This window comes from Lagopus leucura, unplaced genomic scaffold (genome assembly GCF_019238085.1).
Source record: "Lagopus leucura isolate 7727_CA_CO unplaced genomic scaffold, USGS_WTPT01 Super-Scaffold_100157, whole genome shotgun sequence".
Classification (NCBI taxonomy): domain Eukaryota; kingdom Metazoa; phylum Chordata; class Aves; order Galliformes; family Phasianidae; genus Lagopus; species Lagopus leucura.
The window spans coordinates 12,725,050-12,750,922 of record NW_024962334.1 but is presented as its reverse complement, the minus strand read 5'-3'; the positions used below and the strand labels follow the sequence as shown (position 1 = coordinate 12,750,922).

At 36.9% G+C, this 25,873-nt stretch overlaps 1 protein-coding gene across 1 annotated transcript in view; it reads left to right on the top strand.

Moving 5' to 3' along the window:
* Window positions 1-25,873, top strand: part of RBMS3 (RNA binding motif single stranded interacting protein 3) — a 698,683-nt gene that overhangs the window by 185,051 nt on the left and 487,759 nt on the right. Inside the window, exon 3 of the mRNA XM_042888083.1 lies at window positions 22,364-22,537. Within this exon, the coding sequence (XP_042744017.1) occupies window positions 22,364-22,537 (174 nt within the window). The remainder of the gene's footprint in view (window positions 1-22,363; window positions 22,538-25,873) is intronic.

The window sequence follows — 25,873 nt, the reverse complement described above, 5'->3', positions numbered from 1 at the left end:
ACTGCTGCTTTCTCCAACAGAGGCTTGCAGAAAGGATTTTATCCCAAGAGGTCTCTGGCATGTTATTTCCTCATTTGTCCCTTCCAAGAAATGGGATCCCTTATTCTCATCACTCATTTGGAGCCAGCCTCCCTGCTGTTGAGATGGTTGTGTAATGCTTTTGCCACCATCCCTTTTGGATATGCTTCTAGTCATGAGGGAAAATTCCACCTTCCTGGTGGGTGTTCCTCAATGACCTTGGCTTTTCCTGGGTAGTGATTCTGACTGCTATCACTGAGGGCCTTTCATTCAGAGCTATTCCTTCATTTCCATGGCTGGAGGCACTTTTGGAATCAGCCCTGTGTGGCTGTGCCTCGGTTATCTTGGTACATCTTTTTATCTTTAAAGACTTTTTTGGATGTAGTGCTCGGGGACATTTAGTGGAGGGTTGTTAGGGTAGTATGGTTAGGCCATGGTTGGACTCAATGTTCTTTTATGTTTTTTCCAACCTGAGCGATTCTGTGATTCTACATGATGGCATGTGCTGTGGCCCATGCTCTGCCAACATGTTGTACACTCAAAACACCTCAGATCTGTTCAGCCTTGAGAAAAGGAGACTGAGAGGGGACCTGATCCAGGTCTATAAATATCTAAGGTGTGGGGGGCAGAATGGCGAGGCCGGACTCTTTTCAGTGGTGAGTGGAGACAGGACAAGGGGAAACGGCTGGAAACTGCAGCATAGGAAGTTCTGCACAAACATGCGCAAGAACTTCTTTACAGTGAGGGTGACGGAGCACTGGAACAGGCTGCCCAGGGAGGTGGTGGAGTCTCCTTCTCTGGAGATGTTCAAGACCTGCCTGGATGCCTACCTGTGCGACCTGCTGTAGGGAACCTGCTATGGCAGGGGGGTTGGACTCGACGATCTCTGGAGGTCCCTTCCAACCCCTACAATTCTGTGATTCTGTGATTCTGTGATTCTGTGATTCTGTGATTCTGTGATCGCTGGAAGGTTCCACACCTCCATCTCAGAGGAGAAACATCATCAAATCATCTGACCAGTCCCTGTTTTTTTACCTGGAATGTTTCTATGAGTTCTTTAAAAATATGTGCTCGGGCAATGTCAATATGGTTGCAATTGTATAAATTTTTTTTGTCTTAGTTAAGTCCCTGTATGCATGTGAATATGATTAGGTAAGCAGATACTATAAAGTAAGTCCAGTTAAAGTTTAGCAGTCCTCTTGAATATATCATGTGCAGAGTTCTGAGAAGGTGAGATGAGAAGATTGGGTATATGCATTGCACTATTGTTTACATTACCAAGTGATCAATATTCCCAGTGTGAAAATGATTTTTTTATTTATTCTTTGTTGCTTGAAAGTGGTGAAATGAAACGGAAATCAAACACTTTTCCTTACTATAGGATTACTTCAATTGCTATGGAATTTACTTATTGTAAGTAGTATTGAAAAGCAGTTAACAATTACATAATCTACCTATGCTATAGAAACCTTTTGACATGATTTTATTATTGTCTAGCAGTCAGCTTCAATACTACTTGAGTGTAGGAACCAGAGCTTTTTCTTCATAGGTCACTCCAAATGCCTCCTATTTATTTCCATGGAAACTACAACAGGTACGAAGAGCACAATAACACAATTTGATAGAGCAAATTCTCAGCTACAAAACAGTATTTTTCAACAGTCAGACACTGTTCTATCAGACCGCCCCTCTACTGCCATCTGTCTCATGGCAACAGAATGTAATAGAGTATTGTTGGGAAGTTTCAGCCTCTGTTGCCATACCACCAACATCTGCCTCTGACATCGGGAGCCAACATTGCAAAATAGGAGGCATTATTTTTGGAGAAGCTCTCATATTTGGCAAGCTTTAATAAAACTGTTCTATGACCAGATGTCTATGTGTTTAAATAAAAGTATATGGTTAATACACATAGGCAAATTATGTATGATTTCTTATCCTGTGCTTGGCTTAATTTTTCGTGGGTAATACCTACAGATCTTTCTATTTTAAAATTCATTCAGGAAAAAAAGAGGCTCTCTTTGAAATGAGAATTTCTAGTCTTCCAGAAGGGACCCAGGAGACATATGGGAAAGTGGTGTCTTTGTTGATGACGTGGATTTCCAGGACATGCAGACATCAGTCTGTTGTTTAACTTTACTCAAACTTAAACAAGTGCTTCCCGACAGATTTCTAGCAGGCACTGTTGGAGCATTATATCACAACAGCTGTCAGATGCTCTGTAAAGATAATTACCCCCTCATACTCTCTTGAACCTGTAAATTAAATCTGGATACACCTTTGAAATATAATTGGCTGCACTCTGGTAAAAAGCCATGCTTGTGCCAGGTGCAGGGCAGGGGAGGATGCAATACGGGGGGCAGTGGGGAGAACTGAATTGATTATAACTGGTATAAATTTCAGATGATGTAAAGCATCAGTTCTTTGTGCAGTGAAACCAGTGATTAAAGACCTGGATAGTTCTACACAATTGACTTATACTCTAGAGTGGTGTTCTCCAAATTACAAAACCAATCAACCACCCTAATTGCCTTCATTCAAAACCAGTCACCAATTTGATTCTTTTGCCAGCCAAATAAGGCAGCATAAATCAGGCAGTATGAGTGTCGAGGAATGCACATTTGGGACCTAGCCAGATCTTATGTAAACCTAACAGCAATGTATTAAATCCATGGCCAGGAGAGATTTGCAGTTCCTGTTTCAGTACAGCATCTCCTTTCGGCCTTCTGCAATGTGGTGAGCATAGAGCTGAAATACTCCAGATCTGATTGCAGCCCCCCAGATACAGTGGTGTGGCTTTACAATGGCTACACAGTAAGTGAGGACTGAACAGGGTCTTTACTTTGTAACGTCTGCTTTTATTAGGATTTTTCTTTAAAAGGCTCTAATGGGATTTACTTTGCTCCCATTGAATCAAACTGTTACTGACATTAGTGAAAGCAAGTTCAGGCCCCAGTCAGCTTTTTACTGTCGTTGTAAAGACATTTGTTGGTTTTCTTTCAGTGAAGTGGAGATAATTCATTTTCGTTTTCGGCATTCATTCCCCTTCATCTGCTTTTGTGTGTGTGTGTTCTATTTTTGGGGAAAAAAAAAAAAGACACCATTTCCTTATTTTTTCCTTGTTTTGAAGTCTAACCCTTTTTTCTGCAAGCATGTCACCCACTGGTATAAGTGAGAAATGGGACTGTGTGGCACTTTTGGGATCTTGGACTCACTGAGTGATTATGGAAACAATTAGATTGCACTGTGCTTGAGGAGTCCTTTTGAAAAAGAACTGGACTGCTCTCTATCGGTAGGTCTTAACACCCATTAAAAATTTTCCAAGCCCAATTTGACGTTTTAAGAGGTGGAGTCAAGGGTAGGCAGTAAAAGATCTTGCTGGAGAAAAAATAGTGGTTGAAGGCAAATGTATTAGCTAGAAGCAGAAGAGCGAAGAATGTTATCTGCCACTGATGAGGTTTTGTTAGAGGTCTCGTAACAAATTTTGACCACTGCACACATGCATCTTATGTGAGTCGCTATTGAATTGCCTTACATGAAAACAGGAGAAAAACTGAATTATTTGGCAGACTTCTGTTTCTTTCAAATGCAAACAAGAGAAGGACAGTATAGATTGTCAAAATGATTGAATGAACCTGGAATCCAGGTACAGAGCATTTCACTGATATATGAAAACTATGAATGCCACATGGAAGGCTTGACTTCTTTCTCTCTCTAATTCTGCCAGTAATAAAAGAACACAGACACCTGAATTTCAATAGAATATTAAAGGTGTTCCATAAAAGTTAAGTAATAGTTTATGTTAAAAATAGTCAACCTGTGATATTTCTGCAGAATAGTAGCTTTGGCCAGATTATGGTTATTATGACTATTACATTCAGCCTCTATGATGATTTACATATACAAATAATCTGTTCTTATTTCCACATATAAATGCATTTGAAGGATTCTCTGCTGCTGAAAAGCATTGCTCAGCTTTCCAGATAGGTGTTATAACTTCTTTTCTAAAATATTACCCTTAAGCTGATGAACAGGATGCCAAATTATAAAGCAATGGCTAACATTTACCATGTCTAAAACTACACATATTTCCTTTTTCTTAATGTTTTCTGAAAATAGCTGGAAGATGCACTCTTTGACTTCCTATGGGTAAATTGAGTTAAAATACATCATTCTAAAACAGTTAGGAATTGAAGAAACAAATACACTTACAGTCAGCTTCAGATAAAGGGACACTGCCATAACCTTTGAATTCTGATTAATTTTAATTACTGCTTCATTCACTGCTTCATGTCTCGATGTGTGTTGATTCCTCAGGTTGATCAGGGGAGAGCAATGGAGAGACATGTTGCTTGTGTAGGACATGATTGCCTATGTAGGACCTGGTCCAGGAGGAAGGAGGATGGCTACAAAGCAGAGGTTATACATGATTGAGTAAGCAAGTCAAAGGAAGGGCAATATAGGGTTTTTTTTTAAAGGAAGGTCTGACCTAGGTGTAGACAACGTTCAAGACTATTTAGGAAAGTAAAGAAGCTTTTTTGTCTATTCCTAGAATCCCTTCCTTAAGCTTATCGGCCTGCCTGCCAGCCACCAAAAAGGCGTACAGCAAAAAGATAATGAATTCATTCAGGAAGAGATCCTCTTGCTTTTAGAGGATAGACAGAGGGGAGATTGGCCCCTGAAAGCCAGCAATTATGAGAGAACACAGAGACAGCAAGATGCTAATTCTGTAAAGAAATGTAGAGATGCTATGCTGAGAATGAGCTAAGGAAGGGAACTGGAGCCTCTTCTGTCAAGGGTATTGTGAGCTCCTGCACAGAAATCTCTTAGGGTTGGGGTCAACTCTGCTCAAGTGCAGTGTCCTCTTCAGTCCAGCAAGTTTCTCATCCAAAACACAAAATGTAGTGATCTAATGGAAGAACCTGAGAAGGAGAACCACAGCCTGAACACAGATGAAGCTCTTTTTCCCCCATCCACCCTCCCCTTCATGTACCATGAGGAGCGTGGAGAATTTTTCTGAAAAGTGGTATTGTAAGCAGTAGAGAGGAAGGAATTGAGTGCTTACCTGCATGAAATCTAATTGCATAGTAAATACTTTTTCCATCTCCTTTCACTTGTCCCCTTTCTGTTATTTTCTCTTTCCATCTCCTGATTTTCATTTCTTCATATTCTCTTGCTTTTGCGTTGTTACGATTTTGTCTGTCATTTAATTGTCCAGTCTCCTACTCTGATTCAGAAACATATCTAAATCATTTTGCTAAATATATTAGTGTCATTGTCTTTGTGCTTTCTCTTCTAAAAGACAGTAGTCTAGGGCCTGTCCATCTCCTTTCCCCTATTGCACATGTAGCAGTGCAGAAGTGGCTCCATTCCTCCCATGCTCTGGTAAGTGGGGAGCACTGTAATATATGGGGTTTAAAAGTAACTGCACATATCTGTTCCCTTCCTGCAGCAAGGAAACAATTATTTGGAAGCAACAATAACAGAAAAGGTTGTGCCTTGATAAACCTTGAGACAGTCTCAGCATTTCTTTTTTGAAGGGGGGACACATATGAAAATATTGGTCTTTCTTGGTATTCATGAAAAATACGGTATTTTTATGGTGACTGGTCTGAAAGATCTAGATCTGCAGGATGCAAAGAATCCCAGATTTCAGTCTGCAGGCAGATGGACCTTTAAGCAAAATTCTCTGCACAGCGGGGACATCTGTTACAATTTTGGGTCCACAAACTTTAAGGATATTCAAAATTCAGCTATGGAGCTCAATCCTTAGCTAGACCCAGCAGGAGAAGTAAAAGGCAAAGTCAGTACTGTGCGATTTACTAAAGGCTGAAAGAGTGGCTGCAGCAAAGTGGAACTGTGTGGATTTAACCTCATGTTACCAGAGAGCATCTCACTTGTTCTCATGCCTGGTGATCACCAGAGCACAGCTTGACATCCTTCTCCTCCTTTATCCTATCAGACCTGCCCGAGAAGGTGAGGGCAGTGACATGCTGTTTTGTTGAGCCATTTCACAGTCACTGAACATCAGAAGTGTATGTATATATCTTTACATATGTAATTATTTTTTACGTAATACCTTCTTGAATTTTTTCTGTTGACAATTTTTTATTGATTCCATGGAATCAGGAGCCAGCACAGTTGTTTCCATTTACATTTGATACCTTCTTCATCTTCAGTTAGTAGCTAAGGAGTACCAAATCATTTTTTTTGCCACTGGAGTATGATGATTCAAATTGAAGACAAAAACAATCTATTATGTAGCAGGAATTTGTATTCTTTCCTTTCAAGATTTTCTGAAAAAACTATGTGATGCTTTTCATGGCAGTAGTCGCAATCAGTGGTGATGCTGTATTTCTGCAGAGATCACATATTGTTTTTAAAATGTTAGTGATTAGTTTGGAATTTTTTTCTCTGAATAGTTAGTATTGATGAGTCATTTAAGACTGGGCTGAAGTAATTTGCTGTATTTGTGACTCACTCATTAAACATTTATACTCTTTTCATCAAATTAATTCTTTCAGCAGTACTTCTTGATATGTATTGCTAGCAAAAATTAAGTTAGGGTTTCAAGGAGCTTTGTTTAGATGCTCACAATGTGTTATGCTTGATTAGTAGGACAAACATAATATTTGTAGGACTGTGTTGCTGGCACACCACATGCTATATATATATTTTCAAAATCTACCTTTAGCCTTCCCGATCCTCATACTTTTCTACATGAATTAGTACTATGTTTACAGAAGTTATGAACTAATATCTGTAAATATTTTCCTGAAAAATATCCAGAAAATGCAAACTTAAAGGCAAGCAGAGCCAAAGCAATTTCGTTTTTATCATTCAAGGAATATGTATGAGAAATATTGAGATATTTTCAATTCTGCTGTATAGGTGTATCTTAATATCTAAGACTGTTATCCCTAATTGCTAGTGTAACAGCATTTCCACAGTAGTGTTCATGCCAGCAAAGGCTTGGAAAAGCTGTCTGTAATTTAAGATTTTATTTTCAAATACCTTTCACAGAATATACTTTGCAAGAAATTGAAGTGCTTCATTGTGTGGTCTTTCCACTGTCTATGCTATTTATCATGGTTGTAGCTCTCTAACTCTTCAGGGTGGATTTCAACTCTTTCTTCCCACAAATACCACCAGATCTCTTTCCATGTGAACTGAACTTTTTCATTCCGGAGGAAAAATATGAAACTGCAGTGTAAATATTAATTTAGCAATTTGAATTTGTCTCCTTCAACTTTCTTATTCAGGAACAACCGGTGAAAACAATAAGTATAATAATTTCACATCTAGTGACTGATCCTTCATGGCATAACCTCATGGGGAAAAAGGCGATGTCCTTAGCTCCTCTTTGTTTCTCATGAGCTTGGAGTTGCATTAAAAGGAACAACAGCAAAAATAACAAATGCTAAAAAGCAAACAAAACCTATCAACAATTTTTGTGTTATTAAGAACAGGCACCTAGAACAACTTGATTATTTTATGACCTTCTAGAAGAAACTTACTGGTTATGACTTTGACCTAAAAAATATTTTATCTATTGAATAGTTAATGCTAAGTGAAGTGTCACTTGGTTTCATAGCTCTTAATATTGCTTAATATTATTTGTCAATATTATTTAGAATGAGGAAAGTCCTGCTTTTTAATCTGTATGTAAGAAGTTCCCGGTGAAGGCATTTCCAACTCCTTTCCTGCCATTTTTAGAGGCTTCGTCATCTGTGGGTTTCTTTTTCTTTTTTTCTTTTTTTTTAGTTCATCATCTTTTTCTTCACTGATATTTTAAAAATTAGTGACAGATATGTTGTACTTCATAGGCTTTAAATTGTAATAGGAAGAAGGAAAACACTAGATTATGCATTAATTGGGAAAGCTAATTGTTTAAGTGGGAGATCACCGAATCACAGAGTGGCCTGAGTTAGAAGGGATCTCAAGGATCATGAATCGCCAACCCCCCCCACCACAGGCAGGACCACCAACTTCTACATTTAATACTAGACCAGGCTGTCCAGAGTCCCAATCAACCTGCCTTTGAACACCTCCAGGGTCAGGGCATTCGCAGCGTCTCTGGGCAGCCTGTTGCAGCACCTTAAAGATCCATGGGTGTTTCCAGTTGCAAAATTGCAGTGAGAGGTCTTTTTCTAAAGGAAAATAAGAATATGGTAAGGTGACAATAGTATGGGCTAACAAGAACATATTTGAGAGTAAGCATCAGCACATACAGACTTTGTAGTGGCAATAAACATGTAACTGTTCATGGTAGATGGCTTTCTCTTTGAATTTTTTTTTTTTTACAATGCTGCTGCTTGGTTTGTGACTTCAGCATGAATTCATATTCCTTTGCTAACTTCACATGTTCTTCTCAACCTACAGAATCTTGTGACTGTTCTGACTTCTTTTTAAAAAATAATCATACAAATGCTAAGTGAACCTTAGAGAAACTTAGTACCAACCTGTAACATGTATATTCAAGTTTTAGTAGTTAAGAAATCCATTATTTTCTCAAGAATATTATAAATCTATGGGTATCTCAACATAATTAAAAAAAGAAGTGTATAGCAGCCATACTTTTAATAACATAGATTAATTTGTATTGGGCATTTGGATACTGAAGATTTGTTGGCCATTATTAATCTTAAACTGTTTTACAACCAATTAAATCTTGTGCTTTAACTTACTATTTGTCTTATGAAAGCCAAATCATAAGGGTGTAAATTTTCAAATGAAAATTCTTCATATATTGACTGGACTTCAACTGTTAAAATATCTCTGAGTAGAGAGAAGTGAAAAAGTTTTCACAGAAGTATGTGCAAATGAATGAAGAGAGGAATGGAAAATGTGTTCATTGGAGTACCTAAGATTTTAACAAGTAATCTGAATTTGGTCATAATTTTGCACCTAGATACAAGTTGCCTGCTTAAGCTTACTCTGTCTGCAAATTCTTGAAGATTTAAAGGCAAGCATAGGTGTTAAAATTCAGATCGCACAATCATTTCTTTTGCATTTGTTCTTCCTTTTTCATTAAAAGATGTGTTTGTTTGTTTTTTTAAACAAGATACAGTGAATCATTTTTTGGACAACCTAGCCCTAATAGAAAGTAAATAGAAGGATGTTTGTGTATAAGAGTATTGAGGAAAAAAAACGAGACGGTTACATACTTCAATTGTTTGTTCCTGTTGTTAAGCATTGTATCTGTAGACTTCAGTCACAATAATATTTTTTCAAGAAACTAGAGGACATAATGAATGTGTGTATTTTTTGCAAAATATGCGTTTATTAAAACAAAAAGGTCAGCAGGGGTCCTCACAATTTGAAACACCAATACAAAGAGTTGTGGGTGCATACAAGCACTACTGAGTTCCTTGAAATACAGAAATTTTTGCATGAAGACTATTGATTGATTGATTTTTAAGTAATAAAATGCACAAGAGAGATAAATGAACAATCCTTACAATCTGTTTTAGCGATTAGCATAGTGGAATTCCCTTGTAAAGATCAAACAGGGCCATATGCACCCTCTGGTTTTGACTGCTGTATCACAGTGATTGATGCAGTAAGGCCATATCAGACCATTAAACATCTCTTGTTCCATGAGCCATTGCTAAATGCTTCAGAACAAGGTGCAAGATATCCTGTAGATAACAAGTGGAATATGCTTCCCAGAGAGTATTAATCTTCCCAGTCTTCTTTTATAGCCTGCATCAAACAACAAAATCTTCCATTTTGTATCTAAGTCTCCATGTATTTTTTCTTGCAAAGAAATATAATATTTGTCTTGAGAACAGGTTCAATTCTGTTAGATATTTAAGCTTTATAAATGAAAATCTGTGAATAATTCTAGTAATATAATGAATCTACTGGCCTGAATCGACTTCCACGTGTGCTTACGATTGCATATATGCGTGAGGATCTTGATGGAAAGGCACTTTACCATCTTGAATAAATATCACTTAAAAGTTGTTTCTTAAAGTTATCTGTGTTTTTAGATGAATTTTTATCAGGGTCTTGTCAAACTGTATAATTCCAATGTTAAAGAAACAGATAAACAGCATTTTTGCTGCTTCATCTGAGAGGTTTGCTGTTCTTTATTCATCTAGACTTGATCCATGAACTGATCACATGTAATTTGTGTTGCCAAAACTGAATTCTACCGTATATCGAGCAACTAAATTCCTTTGTATATCATCTTAAATTTGAGGATACTCTATTATCTATATTTAGAGTGAAATTTTCTGCTTTTCAAAACTAAGTTTTCAAAAATAAAAACAGTTCTGTATAAACCCAATGTTTTGCATTAAAGAATAACTTATCTTGAGAATTTTTTATGAATTAAGCCATTTCTGTCTCAAATCTGGCAATAGCAAAAAAAATATATATCTTTCATTATTTTGATCTATGTTTATCATTCTTGTTGGATAAGTCTAATTAGGAAATATGAACGTTCTAAGGGAGATGTAACAATTGGTAATCTCAGATCTTGGTGGTCTTACCACCCATTCAGTGTCTAATTTATGACTTACATTTTGTTAACAGGTTGACAATGCCTTCAAATATTTGAGTAGTTTATCTCAAAATATTCAATTGTGCCACAATATCTGTGAACAACTTGAGTGTAGTAAGAGTCTAAAACAGATATTTCAAAAATTAGAGAGCTGGTAACATAAGTATATTCAATCTACAGAATATGAGATAAAGTTTTCTTCCATATTAAAGCTATAGAGCATCTTTATTTTCTGTGAGCATGTTACATAAAATAAAAATCTTATCAACAACCAGTTGAAAAAAAATTAATGAAGTTTCCCCTCAAATTGGTGTTTCTAAATATTTCTTCTAAAGTGTAAAGTGCAAAAGATAAACAAAAAGATGTAACAACTACTCATTTTTATCTTTATAAATTAAATAACAGCTTCACAGCATTTCTCACCTGACCTCCCATGTTAATATACATAGACAAATGAGATGAAGTTCTGTTATTATTAATCCACTCTGTCCTCCCCATATTTTCCCCATTTCAGCTTTTGCATGTGCTTTAGTTTTGTTAAATCCACCTTGCTCATGGTTTTATTAGCTTCCTTAAAGTATTCTGCCAGTAGACTTAAATGTCATTAGTATCTTCTCTTTGTTTTACTTAATTGCACTTACATGTATTTACATGAATTACTGTAAGACCTTTAGTATCTTTTGCTGTGTTTCTTCCAAGTTTTAACAGCTTTGGTTCTTTTATTATATTGTGTATTATATACATTCTATATATTATATACATTCTGTTATATGACTGAAAAAAAGAAATGCTCATAAGGAAGTTACTGCAAGTGTTTGCAATTTGGAGGTTAATTTTTTCTCATCATCCAAATCTCTTTCAATAATATCTTGAAGCTGAATTAGCTTTAACATTTTATTTATTTTGTTTCCAAATTTAGTATTATATTTGGCTTTCAATTCTTAGTCACTGTCCATTGTCCTATCAATAGTTTCTGGCTTCTCAGATACTTCTGGAGATCCAGCATCTTAGCATGACTGAGGAGTATTGAACTTTTTTTTTTTCTTTTTTTCCATGGATTGGCATATTGGCAAGTACAAAGAATTCCTCTGGAGATGGTCAGATTTTGCAGTTGGGTCTGTCTTACTATCCCTCTTTTTTTCCTCTTGGGTTTCCACAGATTCTCTGTTTGATTCAATGTTTTATGGATGTGCTTGCAGTTTTTGAAAGCTGGTCTAGTCAATACACTATTTCTGATAACATTAAGTTGTAGCAATCCATTTAAGTTCTCATTTGAGTTTTGGTAGAATAATGATGATATAAGACTTGTAAGTGGAGAGTAAATATCATTCCCTTTCCTGAAGTTTACAAAAGAGGAAACAGTAATACTGCCATTTCAGAGTCTGGGAAAGAGCTTTGGAAAGTTTGGGTTGCTCAGGAAGCCTACTTGAGAGTTAATGGTAACTTTTTGTTTTCCTCTTTAGGTGTAAGTACATTTCTTTCCCTCAGGCGTAATATGCACTATTCTCTCCTTTTAGAGCTATACCCATTAATTTTCTGTCTTGGTATCTATAGAATGTTTCACTACAAGTTGCACTTGAATAATAATGAAGCGAAGTGTAGGTGATTCTTGCAGCTTTAAAAATGTATTAATCTGAACAAATACTGTATCTCTAAAAATATCTTTTGGTAGTCTTCGTAGATATTCCCACCAATGAATCAGAACTCTGTTGGTAGACAATAGTGTAACTGATGTGGTAAGCCTCTGTACATATCTTGTTTATATTACTGTTTTTTCCTGTTTTTGTCGTAAGGTAACGATACCTGTATGAGTGAAGAAATAGAGTCTACAACTGAATATGCTATATGGAAAATTTTCCTGAAATCTGTATTCTGAGCACAGGGTTGCAAAGTACTTTCTACTGACTTAGAAATAGGAAATTTAAAATATAACTTTTAGAAGAAATTTCTACGGTAACTGTATTAGTTTAATTTGCTTTTAATCCTCTAGCATTTTTAGACCAGTGTCCTTTTAGAATGGTAAGAAATTCTATCCATCCTCAGGCTTTGGAAATGCAGTCCTCAGCTCTGGAAAGGATTGTATTCACAAAGCAGAGTTTTAAAACCAATTGGGAAAAATGTGACATAAATCTCCATCTGCATTCATTTCACGTCTTGTCTTGTGAGAAGTAGGCTCAGAAACACAAAACAGAAAACACAGATGAGACAAGGTAGCATCTGTTTATTCTTGGAGCTTCTTGCTGTGGCTTCTGGTCATCTCCTCTCTTGTCATCTGTCTCTGCTCCTTGTCTCTCATCTGCTTCTTGCAACTTGGACATGACTGCAGTACTTCCATTTTAAAATTGAGATGACAAACCCCTAAGAGCCCAGACAAACTTCTGGGGAAAGGAAAAAGTGCTCTGGTTACAGCAGGGAGAAACAGAAAAGCAGAGCTCCATCATTATTTTTTTCTCCTCTTTCCTGTCGTATTTATAATAAGCTTCAATAGGATGGAGCTGAATCTTCTTCATACTACTGAGCCCTTGAGCAGAAAAATCCCATAGGCTTTTCTATGCTGAGTTATTCCCCTAGCTGACAGTATCTCTTAAGCAAAGATTGTCTATGTGCATCTCTGCATGCCAGGCTCTGTGGAGCTCAGCTGGATTTCCTCTCTTGAGGTTCCATGATTTCTCTCTGTTCATCCACCAGGATTCAAAAGGTCTCTGCCTTCCACCTTGAGCCTCTCAATGTGTAATCTGTTGGGAAGATATGTAATCTGTTGGGATGATATCAGCATTGTAATCTCTTGAAAGCTGACAATTTTTTCAGGTCTGTGTGATTTCCTTACTGCGTGGCACTTATTAAAATGTAAGTAATTTTGATTTTGTTAGTGGTGGCTTGGTTGGGTTGCTAATTCATAAGCATAGCACACTAATCCAAAATGCCAGTCAGCCAATTGGACTTGTGATCTTTACTGAGAAGATTGGAGTTTTTATATTTTGAAGGGAAGGTACAATGAGAGGAAGGATATTTTTTTGCATTTATGTGCCTACATGTAAGTAAATGTTTTTATATATTTGGAAACATTTGATTGAATTTATCTAGAGGGAAATTTTCTTTTATGATCTGGTCATGTAATAACACCATACACAGTAGGCACATGCAGGAGAGAACAGTGTTTAACTTGTTAATAACCTACAGGGTTATTTAGATTGTAGTACTCTTTTGTTGCTTTTCTTTTCCAGAGGAATAAAAGCAAAACAAAACAAAATCCCATCAGCTGATTTGCCTTAAAACATTGTCTCATAAGTTGTCTTTCATACTGGGAATTTTAATGTCATTTTTCTTGACATTTACTGACTTCATGAAATCTGTACCTTTGTATTGTCATATCCTGGGAAACCAGACTTTGCTACACTGAATTCAAATAGCTTATACTCAACTTCCCAGTTCTAATTGTCTTATACTTGTTAATTAATTAGTGGTATCTTTCTCTCTTTAGCATGAATGGCTAAAGCTTAAGGGAAAAGAAAGTGACTTTTCTAGGTAACTCTATAGACCTGAATGCATGTTCATCTCTTCTGTATTTGTTACTTGATGATATCTGGGGCAGCTGAGATTGGTTTTGAGTACCCTGAGAGCTGATCTTGGATACTTCTTTTTTCTTATTTTATTCTTCTGTTTATTGTTCATTCTGCTTTCTCCTTTATTTTTCATATCTGAAGGCACAGAATGGTTAGGCTATTACTTTTTTAAGAGATTTGCTGAGTACTAGAAAAGCTAGCGAATATTAGCCTTTTTACATTCAAATGTGTCATATACAATATATATGTTTCTGTGAATGTTTAACTTGAGTGAAAGGCCTGTAGACTTGACTATAATTTCACTGAGTAAGAGAATGCTCTTCATTTCTAGTTTTCCTGGATATCAAGTGTGCTTCCTCACTTCTTAAAATCTTCATAGAAATTCAGCCAAACTGAATCATGCTGGTAACAAAAATCATATATGTATTTTTTTCTATTCTAAATAAAAGCTGTATCTGTTTTTTGACATTTCTTTTTTGTTCCTTCACTTGAAACTTCAATGGCTGTGTTGCATGTAATGTCCCTCAAGTAATCAAATATGTCAATGCTTAACAATAAATAAGAGTTCAGACGTTATACTGAGAAAAATCAATATTTTCCCCCATATTACTTAATTGTTGAACTTCAGATTGGAATTATTATTCCATGGTCAGAGAAAACAAGTAGTTTTATTGTCAAGAGAGCAGGAGCCTTTTCCCCAGTCAGCAGCAAAACAATTTATGGGAGGAGTGTTTGTTTCCCCAGCACAAAATAAAAATTGTTTGCAGGGTATTGTAGCTAAAGACAGGACAGATAAATCATGCACCTGCAAAACTCCTAGTATACAATAGATATAGCATTGCGGGGAAGAAATCATAGCTTTGATAAATGTCCTAATCCCTCAGTGAGGTTTGCAAAAACATGCGGGTCCATCCACATGAGTTAGCGGTAGAGTGGTACATCAGGTAGCTTTGCAGGATTTATAGAATTCTTCCCAGTGGCCAAATGAACTTCACAATTGTGGCATGTTCAGTAAAGTAAGCATTTTGTGGATTAGAAGAGCTGTAGTATGCATGTGATGTTGGAATCAATGCTGTGTCTGTTCTAACTGAGGAAAGAAATCCGACAACTTCTCATTTGGTAGGATTATAGAAGTGCCATGGACATTTTTTTGGTTGTTCTTAAGCATCCTTCTTCCCTGGTAAGCATGTCTGGATGGCTTTGGTCAGTTAATTTTGCAGACTTCTTTAAATTGTCAGCCAGGTGTTACTCTTGGGATTGTCTAAAAAACATTGTACATTTTAGATCTAGTGTGAGAAAAATAATTTTGTATCCAAGACAGTGGTTGATTTATTGTTCAGGGAATAACTCCAATATACATATAGTAAACTGATATATCAGAAAAAAGCATTAAGATACTGCAGAACAGAGTGAAACATACCTCTGGGTACAATAAAAGGAAAGGGAATTCAAGTATCAATGAAATAATTATTTTTCCCTCTGAAGTATCAAAAAACTAATGAGTTTAACAAAAGATGATAGCTGTCTGTAGAAAGTCCCAATTTAGCAGACAGGCAAGTGCTAAATCAGTCATTAATCGGTAAAGATCTTAAACTTCAGTGTGCAGTACATTCCATGTTTAAAAAAAAAGTGGGTAAAAATGGTTCATTGACTTGCAGCAAAAGGGGAATGAGAGCCCTCTGTGCCTGGGAAGGTGATCTTAGAGAGTGTTGCATGTTAAAATATTTTTCAATATGCTGCTTAAATATTTGCAACACCCATTTGTGTCCTATCTTTTACTCAGGGAGTGCCACAAGTCCTGAGTACTGCTGTGCAGTTTTCAGGAAAAACTTCAATGTATGGCAGTTACCAGAACAGAAGAGTTCTCAGATCTTGTAAAAATACTACTGCAGAGGCCTGCTAAGATCTGAGACCTAAGATGGTGGGCTGTGTATGTAATAAAGACTTTCCTTTAAGACTGGTGTTCAGCATCAGGCTTTGTCTGGCATGAACTCTTTGTCCCTTTGAGACACTTGCCTCTGTCACCTGTGTGTTCTCCATCTTCTGGTGGAAGAGCATACTCTTTCCTAGGCACTCCATAAATGTGTGCACAGTTGAAGGAGTATATTGTATTGAGTGACTGATTCATCTGCATGAGTTCTTTAGAAATCAGACCTGTGTGGCACATGCAGGTCAACTGTGACTGCATCTTCATAAGCACTTGCTCTTGCCAGAATTTGCTAGGGATATTTAGGCCATGCTCTTCTTGAGTTAACATAATGCTTCACTGTTTAAAATTGCCACCTTGGAGTTGTAAAAAAGGTTGGAGTAAATTTAAGGGTTGCCACTATGTTTTATATTCAGAGAATAATTACTTAACAGCCATTAAAGGGTCATATTCAGTGTCCCTCTACGGTTGGTATGACTTAAATTTCTCACAATAGTTTGATTAAATAATAATCTGAAGGGGGAAAACCTTGACATTTTCCATATCCTTATTCCTTTCAAAGCAAAGAATACGGGGACGTGGAGTCAAGGCATTCCATATGAATTCTGCCTAACAATGCAGCTTTTGCTCAGTTTACTTTTTACAGATACAGCAAAACATAACTTCAAAGCCTCTTGGCACTGATGTGGATGTTATGGCAATCAAAAACAGGGCTCGTGGAACTGTGATACCTTTGTATATTTTCAGCTCCTGTGCTCACTCTCTGTGAGCACTACAGGATCAGTGTTTCATAATTTGCACAGGAAAAAGTACTCTCAGTATTCAAGTAATGGTTAAAAGAACAATATGAATTGCAATATTGAGTCACTGGAAGTGACAGCAGCTCTAACCAGAAAAGTGTGAAAACCATATATATTTTGTTTTCAAGGCAGAACTGGCAGAACTCTGGGGAAACATAACAATGACTGCCTTTTTTTTTTTTTTTTTTTTCCTTTTTTTTTTTTTCTTTCCTAGAATATATTTCTCAGGAGTTATTTAGATAATTTGAGATCTATCCTAAAAATCCTCTCAGCTTTGCATTTCTTTTGGTCACCATCTCTAGAGAATTCAGTTGTGCTGTTGTATTTGGCCCCTAGCACCCCTTAGTCTTGTCTGGGGGGAGCCTGCTGTTCATAGGGAGCAAGAGAAGGGGGAATACAGATAGACTGGACCCTCTGTGTTTTGGCCTGCTGTGGGCTTGCACTTGTTGCTCTTGAACGCACTGGATGAGCTGTAGCTTTACATGTATGCTGAGATATGAAATATGACTTACCATTTCTCTGTGGTTTCAATGGAATGCTATTTCTCTCATTTTGTCCTGTTTTTTTCCAGGTATAATGTACTGAGTTCCAGTCCCATGTCTGGAAAAAACAATGTTTCTCTTGAAATTTGGTCATCTATCTGAAGCTTTTTCACAAATGTTATGAGACAAACTTGATAAACTCAAAATTTGCAGTGGCCAATTAGTAACATTTCAGTTCTTACTGGAACAGAAGGAATCTGGTTTTAGACTGTGGAAGATTAGCAAGGAATAGTGAAGTGGAACATTATGTTTGGAAAATTAGCCTCAGCTTCACAAAACTACTCTTTTCTCATATTGAGGAAATACATGTTATTTTCTGCAATATCTGCACTGTTTAGTTTTCATAACAATCAAAAATAAAAAAAAAAAAAAAAAGGAAAACTACAACAAAAAAAAAACCCTAAAATATTCTCTCTTCAGTTTCACAATCACTACAGTCTTGAAGATCTCTCAGGTGGATTTCGTGATGAACTATTTTCAGATTTGGTTTGCCAGTTTCATATTTTCTCTGAGCAAGAAAACAAATGCATCATTTTAGCTTATGCAATAATGTTTTAGGGCAGATCTTTTCATTTTTGACTCTTCCTGGTTATAGGAAAGTTTTGATTTCTATGGAGGCAGTGCTATTTTATAAAGCATCCAAACTTATAAGAGCTCAGGGTTGTGCTTTGTATCACGGTCTCATCCAAATGCAGTACACATGGAGTTCTAGCAACAGCATCTTCAGCACAGCTATTTCTCTGCTTAGCCTTACTCAGCTCTTGTAGTCACTTTAACATCCAAAATAGCATATTGGAGGGACAAGGAGAAGTACATGCATGCTGTTTCAAACACAGTTCTTTTCACACACACACACACACACACACACACACACACAAAAAAAAAAAAAACAGAAAACCAACAACAACCAAAAAAAAAGCCACCAAGAAAAGGACACAACTGAAGAAAGAACCATTTTGTAATCAAAATCCAAGGGGCTGGAGGCAGCTTAAATTATGTTGTCTAAGAAAATGACACAGCTTGGGGAAGTTGCCTTTAAAAGATGATGTAGTGGGAGGCTGAATTTTGTTTTACACCCCTTTTGTTCTACTTGTAAATATATATATGTACTTAAGACAATACAAGCAGAGCGGTAAGCTAAAGCAGAATAATTTTGGAATATTTGTCATAAGGATGTTTGATAGATGCAGTCAATCTTGAATTTGAAGTGACATAGAACTTCAGAATTAGGACATATAGATGCTGGTTTTCTGTAGAACGTTGCTACGTTGAAAAAGATGTGTATGATTACATGAAGACTTCTAAGTTTCCATCAGAACTATTTATGTCTTAGTCCTGGTCAGTGGTACACATTACTCACATACAAATAGGCAGGAGCTGCAGAGAGTTCTAATGTCTACTGCTGAAAAAGCTGGAAATGTTACACCAGTCAAAATTTTTGCCACTGCTTAGCATTTATGTGGTGCTTTAAAGATAAAAGTTCTCCATAAATACTATATTCTAGTTTTCCTCTCTTAGACTTCACACATTAGCCATTAAAAGAACTAAGTAAAGCAAGGAAAACTAAGGAAGCAGTTAAGCTCAAGAAATAGTATTAATTCTAATAATACTTTCTACTTTCCTCATGCTTATGTCTATTATGCTAATAATAGTCAAAACTTTTGTAAACATGAGGAAAAAAATGTTATCTGGAAGTTTTTTTAGAAAAGATTGCCTATACCTATAAGCCGGAGAAACAAAGGCTCAGATAAAAAGGTTCCTATTTTAAAATAGGCTTAGATATTTAAATTGTACTGATCTCAATTTTAGATTGAATCAGACTTTGAGAGTTTAAAGGTACCTGACTGACTTGCTCAAGAAAAAGAAATCTCTCATTTTGTAATATTTGTTGTTTCTAATAAGTCAAGGATGACAAAGTTCCACTTGGTTACGGTTTTCTGCAGAAATTTTCATAGATGAGCTGATCAGCTGTGGTTCCAAGTGCTATGCCACTGGTGACCTAAGGGTTGTAAATAAGACAAAACCGTGGGGAGAGGTGGTAACTTTTTATATTTTTTTTTGGAGTAATTGGTGGAGTTGGGGGGGAAGTGCATTCTCAAATGCTGAATCAAACCTTGTTTGCCACAAAACTGGCCAGTTGATGTTTGCTAGCTGTTAGACACTCACCAACCTGCTCTTTCACTAAACTCCTGAAAAAGGTGGGGGAGAAAATATGGTGGAAGAACTCCTGTGCTGAGATAGTCAGGGAGATCACTCACACCAATTACTATCATATAAAAAGGACTTGGCAAAAATTAATTTAGTCCATTGCCAAGTAGTAGAGGAAAAAGAAATTCAAGCAGTACCTCATCTCCACCCCTGTTTCGCAGACCTAGTTTTGCTTGGGGCTGCTCTCTCTGTTGCAGCGCAGGTTCTCTTCACAGGCCATGTTCCTTCAAGGCAGGAAGGAACATCATCTGGCATGGCTCCTCCTGGCTTTGTGGCATGCTGCTCCTCAGGCATTCACTGTACAGTGTGAGAGGGTGGAAGAGCACTAAAGAGCAGCAGGGTTTGTTTCTGTGCCCATATGTAGCATGAGAGGTTGGTCTGTGCCTCCTTCGTGGAGGTGGAGACAGGAATGTGTTTGGTGAAATGTGAGCACAGGTGGACGTAATCAAGTGAATAACAGTTACCACAGCTAGTATGCGCCTTCACATCTCATCAGCCAGAGGTATTTTCACTGGTCCATGCAACGCAGACATATGAGAAATAATAGGAAGCAAGAGAGCTATTGTCAGGATACAGTATTGATCCAGGGGTAGACTCCTCAAGAGGAGTTAATAAGCAGCAACGCTCGAATACCTGATGTTTATAAAGGGGAGAAATGTACGTGTAGTAGAACATTATGACTAAAACTCTGCTTGATCTGTCCAAAACAAAACCTAGCCCTCATCTCTGATGTAGAAGCAAGTCTGCCAGGACCCAGAAAGAGAGATTTGTCTTTGAGGAGTGATCTGAAAGATAAGTAGAACGTCAAAGGAAAGAAAATACAGTTTCTGCTCCTTAGGGAAAGAGGGTAAAAGGGGAAGAAAGAAAAGAAAAGAAAAAAAAAAAAAACATTAAAACCCTTCATTTTTTTTTTCCTCCAGCTGCAGCCATAGACTCTTTCCTTTGATATATCATGATTTAAATTCATACAAAAAGATTTATTTCAAATAAGCCCCTTTAACTATAGGGGCAGATTTTTTTGTTAGAAGCCTTTTGTAGGAACAAAGTAACCACTTGTCACACGCAGTGACTAATGAGAGTTTAGTGTGGGTTTTAGTGTTCATTCATATGCTTTGTGTTCATCTAGTCGTAAGTTAAATCTTTAGAAATCACACCACAGGAATTCTTCACTTTAGGGGTGGGGGCAGGAGGCAAATCTGTCCAGATATTGAGAACTGTTGAACGGAAACTGCTCTTTTTAGGCTTCCTAATCGGCAGTACAGGAAATAAACACATGCAGGAAGTCATTTGGCCTTTTCTTGAACTTCAAGTTTATACAGCAGTTGATATCTGAGGCAAACTTTGTCTACATAAGCTTTTGAAAATCAAATGAAACAAATTTGGCATGTTCAGCAAATGCCAGTGTAGCATCTGCTGTTGTAGTTTCTACAACCAGCTCATCTAAACATAGTATAAAAACTGGAAAGATTATATGCTTATATATATAAATGAAATATACATGCATTATATAAAATATATTATACATCAAACGTGTTATTAAATCCTTTCGTTTTCTCTCCCCCTTTTTCCTTCCATTTCAGTAATCCTATCCCAGAGAAACTGAGCTGAAGCACTGAAATGAAACTGAAAGTCATGCTGATTTACAAAGCTGCTTTCTCCGTTTCTGCATCAGACCCTGTTCTTCTTTTATCTTACTATCACTCAGGGCTAAGGATAGACTTGGGCTGTGTAAAACACAGTGTTCAATAGTGCCCAGTTCATGCAATGTATATCTCATAGAAAAGCTGTCTTTGAAGGGAAGATAAAAATAAATAGAGCCTCATTCTTGAATATAGTTATTGAAATTGATTGCATCAATTTAATAACAGGAACATTTGTAAGGATTTCTGAGAAGTGTTGTTTGTGTTCGTATTTATAAAGCTTTTACTGTAATGTTACTGAGATGAAGACAAGCGTAAAAACAACAGTTTGGGTGTTATGATTATTACAGTTGATCATGTAACTTTGCATGGGATGTTGAGAACACCTTTGCCAAGAAAAAATACAGCAAAAACAACTGAAACAGGTGGAATGGGAATATTGAGGAAAAAAATGCATCTTTAAGTCTTTCAGAAGCAACATAAATATCTGCTAAGCTGCATTCACGTTGAATGCATCTTCTATTTTTATTTGGTAACTGATTATTTTTTCCTGCACTGATTAACTGTCCGATCAGTGCAAGTATTTATCAGGTTTTGTTTGTTTGTTGATGGCTTTTTGTTGTTCTGATTTTCACAAAAGGAGGAGCAGAAGTTGAAAAACTCTGCTAAAATAAAGCAAAACAAGAGAAAGCAGAAAGAATGTTAGGTGGTGATGTTTGCAGTCTGAGACATTTCCAATGGAAGTTGCCGAGTTAACTTAAAAAAAAAAAAAAAGAATTAAAATTTGGTGTTTTTTTTTCCCCTTCATGTTAATTCAATTAATTTGAAAGCGTTGTGAAGTTTCAATTATTATGTATGTGTAATTAGGGGTAGTTTTGTAAAGGTTGATCTTTCCTCCCTACCAGATAGATTCCTGATGTCTTGAATGACATCTAAACATTGTCCCTAAATTGTCATTTACCATGAAATAGCCTTCACTGATTGTGTTTCACCAATATCTTTGAAGAAGTTGAATTTTTGTTCCTTTCAGAAATAATAGAAGTCTGTTCCAGACTATGCAACAGAATGTTTATGCAGAATAATGATGTGTAGCTGCGTTGTTTGTATTCTATCTTAAAAGTTATTTTTACATTGCATTTTTTTCTTTTTTGATAGTCCAGCTCCACAGTGAGAACATACCAAAACAGTAAATCAAGAGTGACCATGAGCCCTGGCTTTAGCAACCAGTGGAATAGCAGCCAACCTGCTTGGAATACATACACCTTCCCGAGAGCAAGCTTGCACTACCAGTCCCATGCTAGCTATGCCTACTGCGCTGGACATCCTCCTGTAAGTAGTGAATTATTTTTGCAAGTAACTGAATGAGCTGTGTGACTCCCTGGGAGGTAGAGGTTGATGGTTCAGGGGTTCATGGTTCAGCATGCTCTGCCGGCGCTGCTGTCCTCTGGTAGTCAGGACAGCTCTTATGTACTAATTGTAATTCTGGAAGATGTTAGAACGAGTCTAAGGTATAAACAGATGGGAAAGTTTAATGGCTCAATAATAATACATATAGTTTTGCACGTTTAGCAAGTCCTCTCCATGCATAAAAGTACTGTGGTATGCCATGGTTGCAATGTCAGAGATGCGCGCTGCGAGAAGGTATTATTAATGGCTTCTTTTTTGTTTCTAGCAAGTCTGTTAGATTAATGAATTATTCATTGTTTCAGATATTTTTAATTGTATGGATGACTCAGAGAAAGAGGGCAACTCTTCTTATAACTCTTCTTATCACTAGATTTGTTAGCATTTGCTATTTTATCACTAACACAATCAGCAGTGGATGTGCAAGCTTGTTGCTAGGCAAAAACTATTGGTTCTCTGTGATTTGCATGAACTGGTGACCAAAAAGAATGAAGAGGGGGGTTTCTCACTGTTGTTGTGTTTTTTAATTTGACAACCGTGAAAGAGCCGCAGCTGAAAGCTAGTGGTGGTTTCTGTCATATTTCTGTAGCAAACTGCTGTAGTAGAACCCTTTGGTTCTTCCTGATTTTGAAAGACTTGACTTAACTGGGGAAGACCTCACTAGTGTAAGCAGTCTTCCCTTTTTACTCTCCACTCTTCTTGTTCTTTTAATACTTGGATTTGAACTTAGTTTTGGATATTGATAGAGCTTCTTAGAGGGTACGCTATCTAAAGTCCTGTGGTGTTTATGCAATGAAGCTTTGTCATCCTCTAGCAATTTTGTAGGAAAAAGAAGGAAACAATAGCTTTTACTCTAGATAGAAAAACGTGTAATGCAATCTTGTTGCAGAGTCTGTGTGATTTGATTTAGTTCTGCTACCTTACCAAAAAACACACTTTTTGCCAGAAGTTTGGATTAGGAATTTTCTGATGTATTGACATGGTAATTTAAATAAAGGAGAGGAATACATTTGTAAAGTCTTATCTATTCTCTGAGCTGGTAAGATCTCAGTGAATTAAACATCCCTATGGACTCTGTTGTTTGTTTAATTCCATTATAGTGTCATCGAAAGAGATAAAAAGTACTGTGAAGGAGAAGACAGTATATGGCATCAGAAGAGCACAGATATTTCCTGGTTTAGGATAATGTCCCAGAGAAGTCCCTGTATAGCTTAATTTAACATAATGAACTATGTGTATTCAAGTCATTACCTGCTCCCTAGCTTTGATCATTTAAAATAAACACTACTCTCAATGTGAGTCGAGCTTTGACTCTGCTAAACAAGGCGTGTTCAACCCAACAAGCAGCCTTGCTCTGGGCACACACCCATCATTCAGCAATAATCAAAACATCACCTCCAGACAATTCCTCTTTATTCAGTGCAGTCCAGGCAAGGTGAAAGGTTGGACACCCATGTACTCAACAAAAGAGTTTACAAGAAGAGTGCTATACTTCTTGTAATAGGGTTTAAAAATGGAGACATCTTTGTATCCTTACAAATTGAAATGTCAGAACACTGGATTCTCTTTCAGGATAATTCCACAGTTTCTCTTTCCATTGTTTGGACTAGAGTTGGTGGTAACTGGAATCACTTTACTTGTACAATATTTGTTTTATTGAGCACCTTAATATGTAATCATTGGAAGTGATATTTCAATCTGAAAGTCAATTTATATGATCACTGGTAATTAGAGATTTCAGAATACCCAGAGTTACATAAATCTGTGTGCAGATGCTAAAAGACAAAAGCAAGTAGATGAGTACAAGGCAAATAACTGAAATTTTCAGTTAATCCTGCTCATGGGTTCAACAGGTTAGAAGAACATTCCTTGGCTCTTGCTCATCAGAGGGGTGCAATTCAGTAGGGAGCTGGATTGGCAGTAATATGCTATAGCAGGTTAGCTGCCACTGCAGCGCCTCTACTGCAGTCCTTTTTCCATATCTTCCTTGCTTCTCTCTTCTCACATTGTTGAGGCCAGAAGTGGGGCCAGAGCAAGGCATACCAGCAAACTCAGCTCCTTCCTCCTCCAGCATCAAGTGGAGGTCAAGTTTCCAAAAGAAAACACTACTCTAATGTTTGTTTGAATATCTATAGCAATGTATATGCTAAAGTTAGAATTAGTCTGATTCCTGTTTCCAACTAAGCTATATTTAATCTGGGCTCAAATCGACACTTCTGTGGCAGACAACAACAATAAAAGCTGGATGTGGAGGAGCTCCTTTATTCACAAATCTCCCCAGTGTAACATGCTCCACTGGATATCTACTGTACTTCAGAGGATTTTATTTGCCCTCATCTGACACAACTTCACAGGACCAAGATGCAGGTTTTACTGCTGTATGAAGCTGTTTCTGCAAAACCTCCCACATGGAGTGTGTCTGAAGATCCTTGTAGTTTCTTGATGCTTTGGAGGCTAACAAACTTATGAGCGCTTCGCAAGTTCAAGGCAGACAAATGTCAAGCAGTTGGATGTGGCTTTGAAGTACTTAAAGATATTAGTCCCTGGAGAGAAAGCCAAGAGAAAAGCTTTGCTTTTCGCTACTGTTTGGAGACAAGCTGTAGGAGACGAGAAGAGATTCGTGTTAATTGGGCCAAATGTAACTCAGAAAAAAATCCTTGAATTCATCTTTTTTCGAAATGAAAGAAAAAATATCATACAAAGGCAGTGTTAAGACATCCTTATGACTCAGGCTGGTCCTAAAAAATATTTCTGAGCCAAAGGCTTTGTTAATTTTTTTTGCAATTAGACAGTACAGCTTGCATCTTTCCTCCATAGCACAGCAATTGTTGATTAAAAGCAGTCTTTCTACCCCAGGAAAGACAAGAACAGGAAGTTTGTTTAAACAGTGTATGTTTTCAGCTCTTGGAATTATCAAAGGAAAAAAAAAAAAAAAAGATTGCAAATCATCACAGTCAATAGTGCACTGCAGTTTTTGAGCAAACAAGAAGATGCTAACTTCTAGCTACCCTATATAGAGGCAGGATATCCTGTAGGATCTGTGTATACTAATATGAATAATAATGTGATAGCCCTTACAAATTATATAACTAGTTTTTTCTATACTGGGAGCTAGAAATTCGTCTGGCATTCACATGCATAGGCTTGCAGCCAGAAAAATACAGCATGTAGTGCTCAGAATAGGAGGAGACACATAGCTATCTAACATGCTTTTGTACTGAACTTTCATTAGACGAGGAAGATAAAAAGGATATTAAAAAA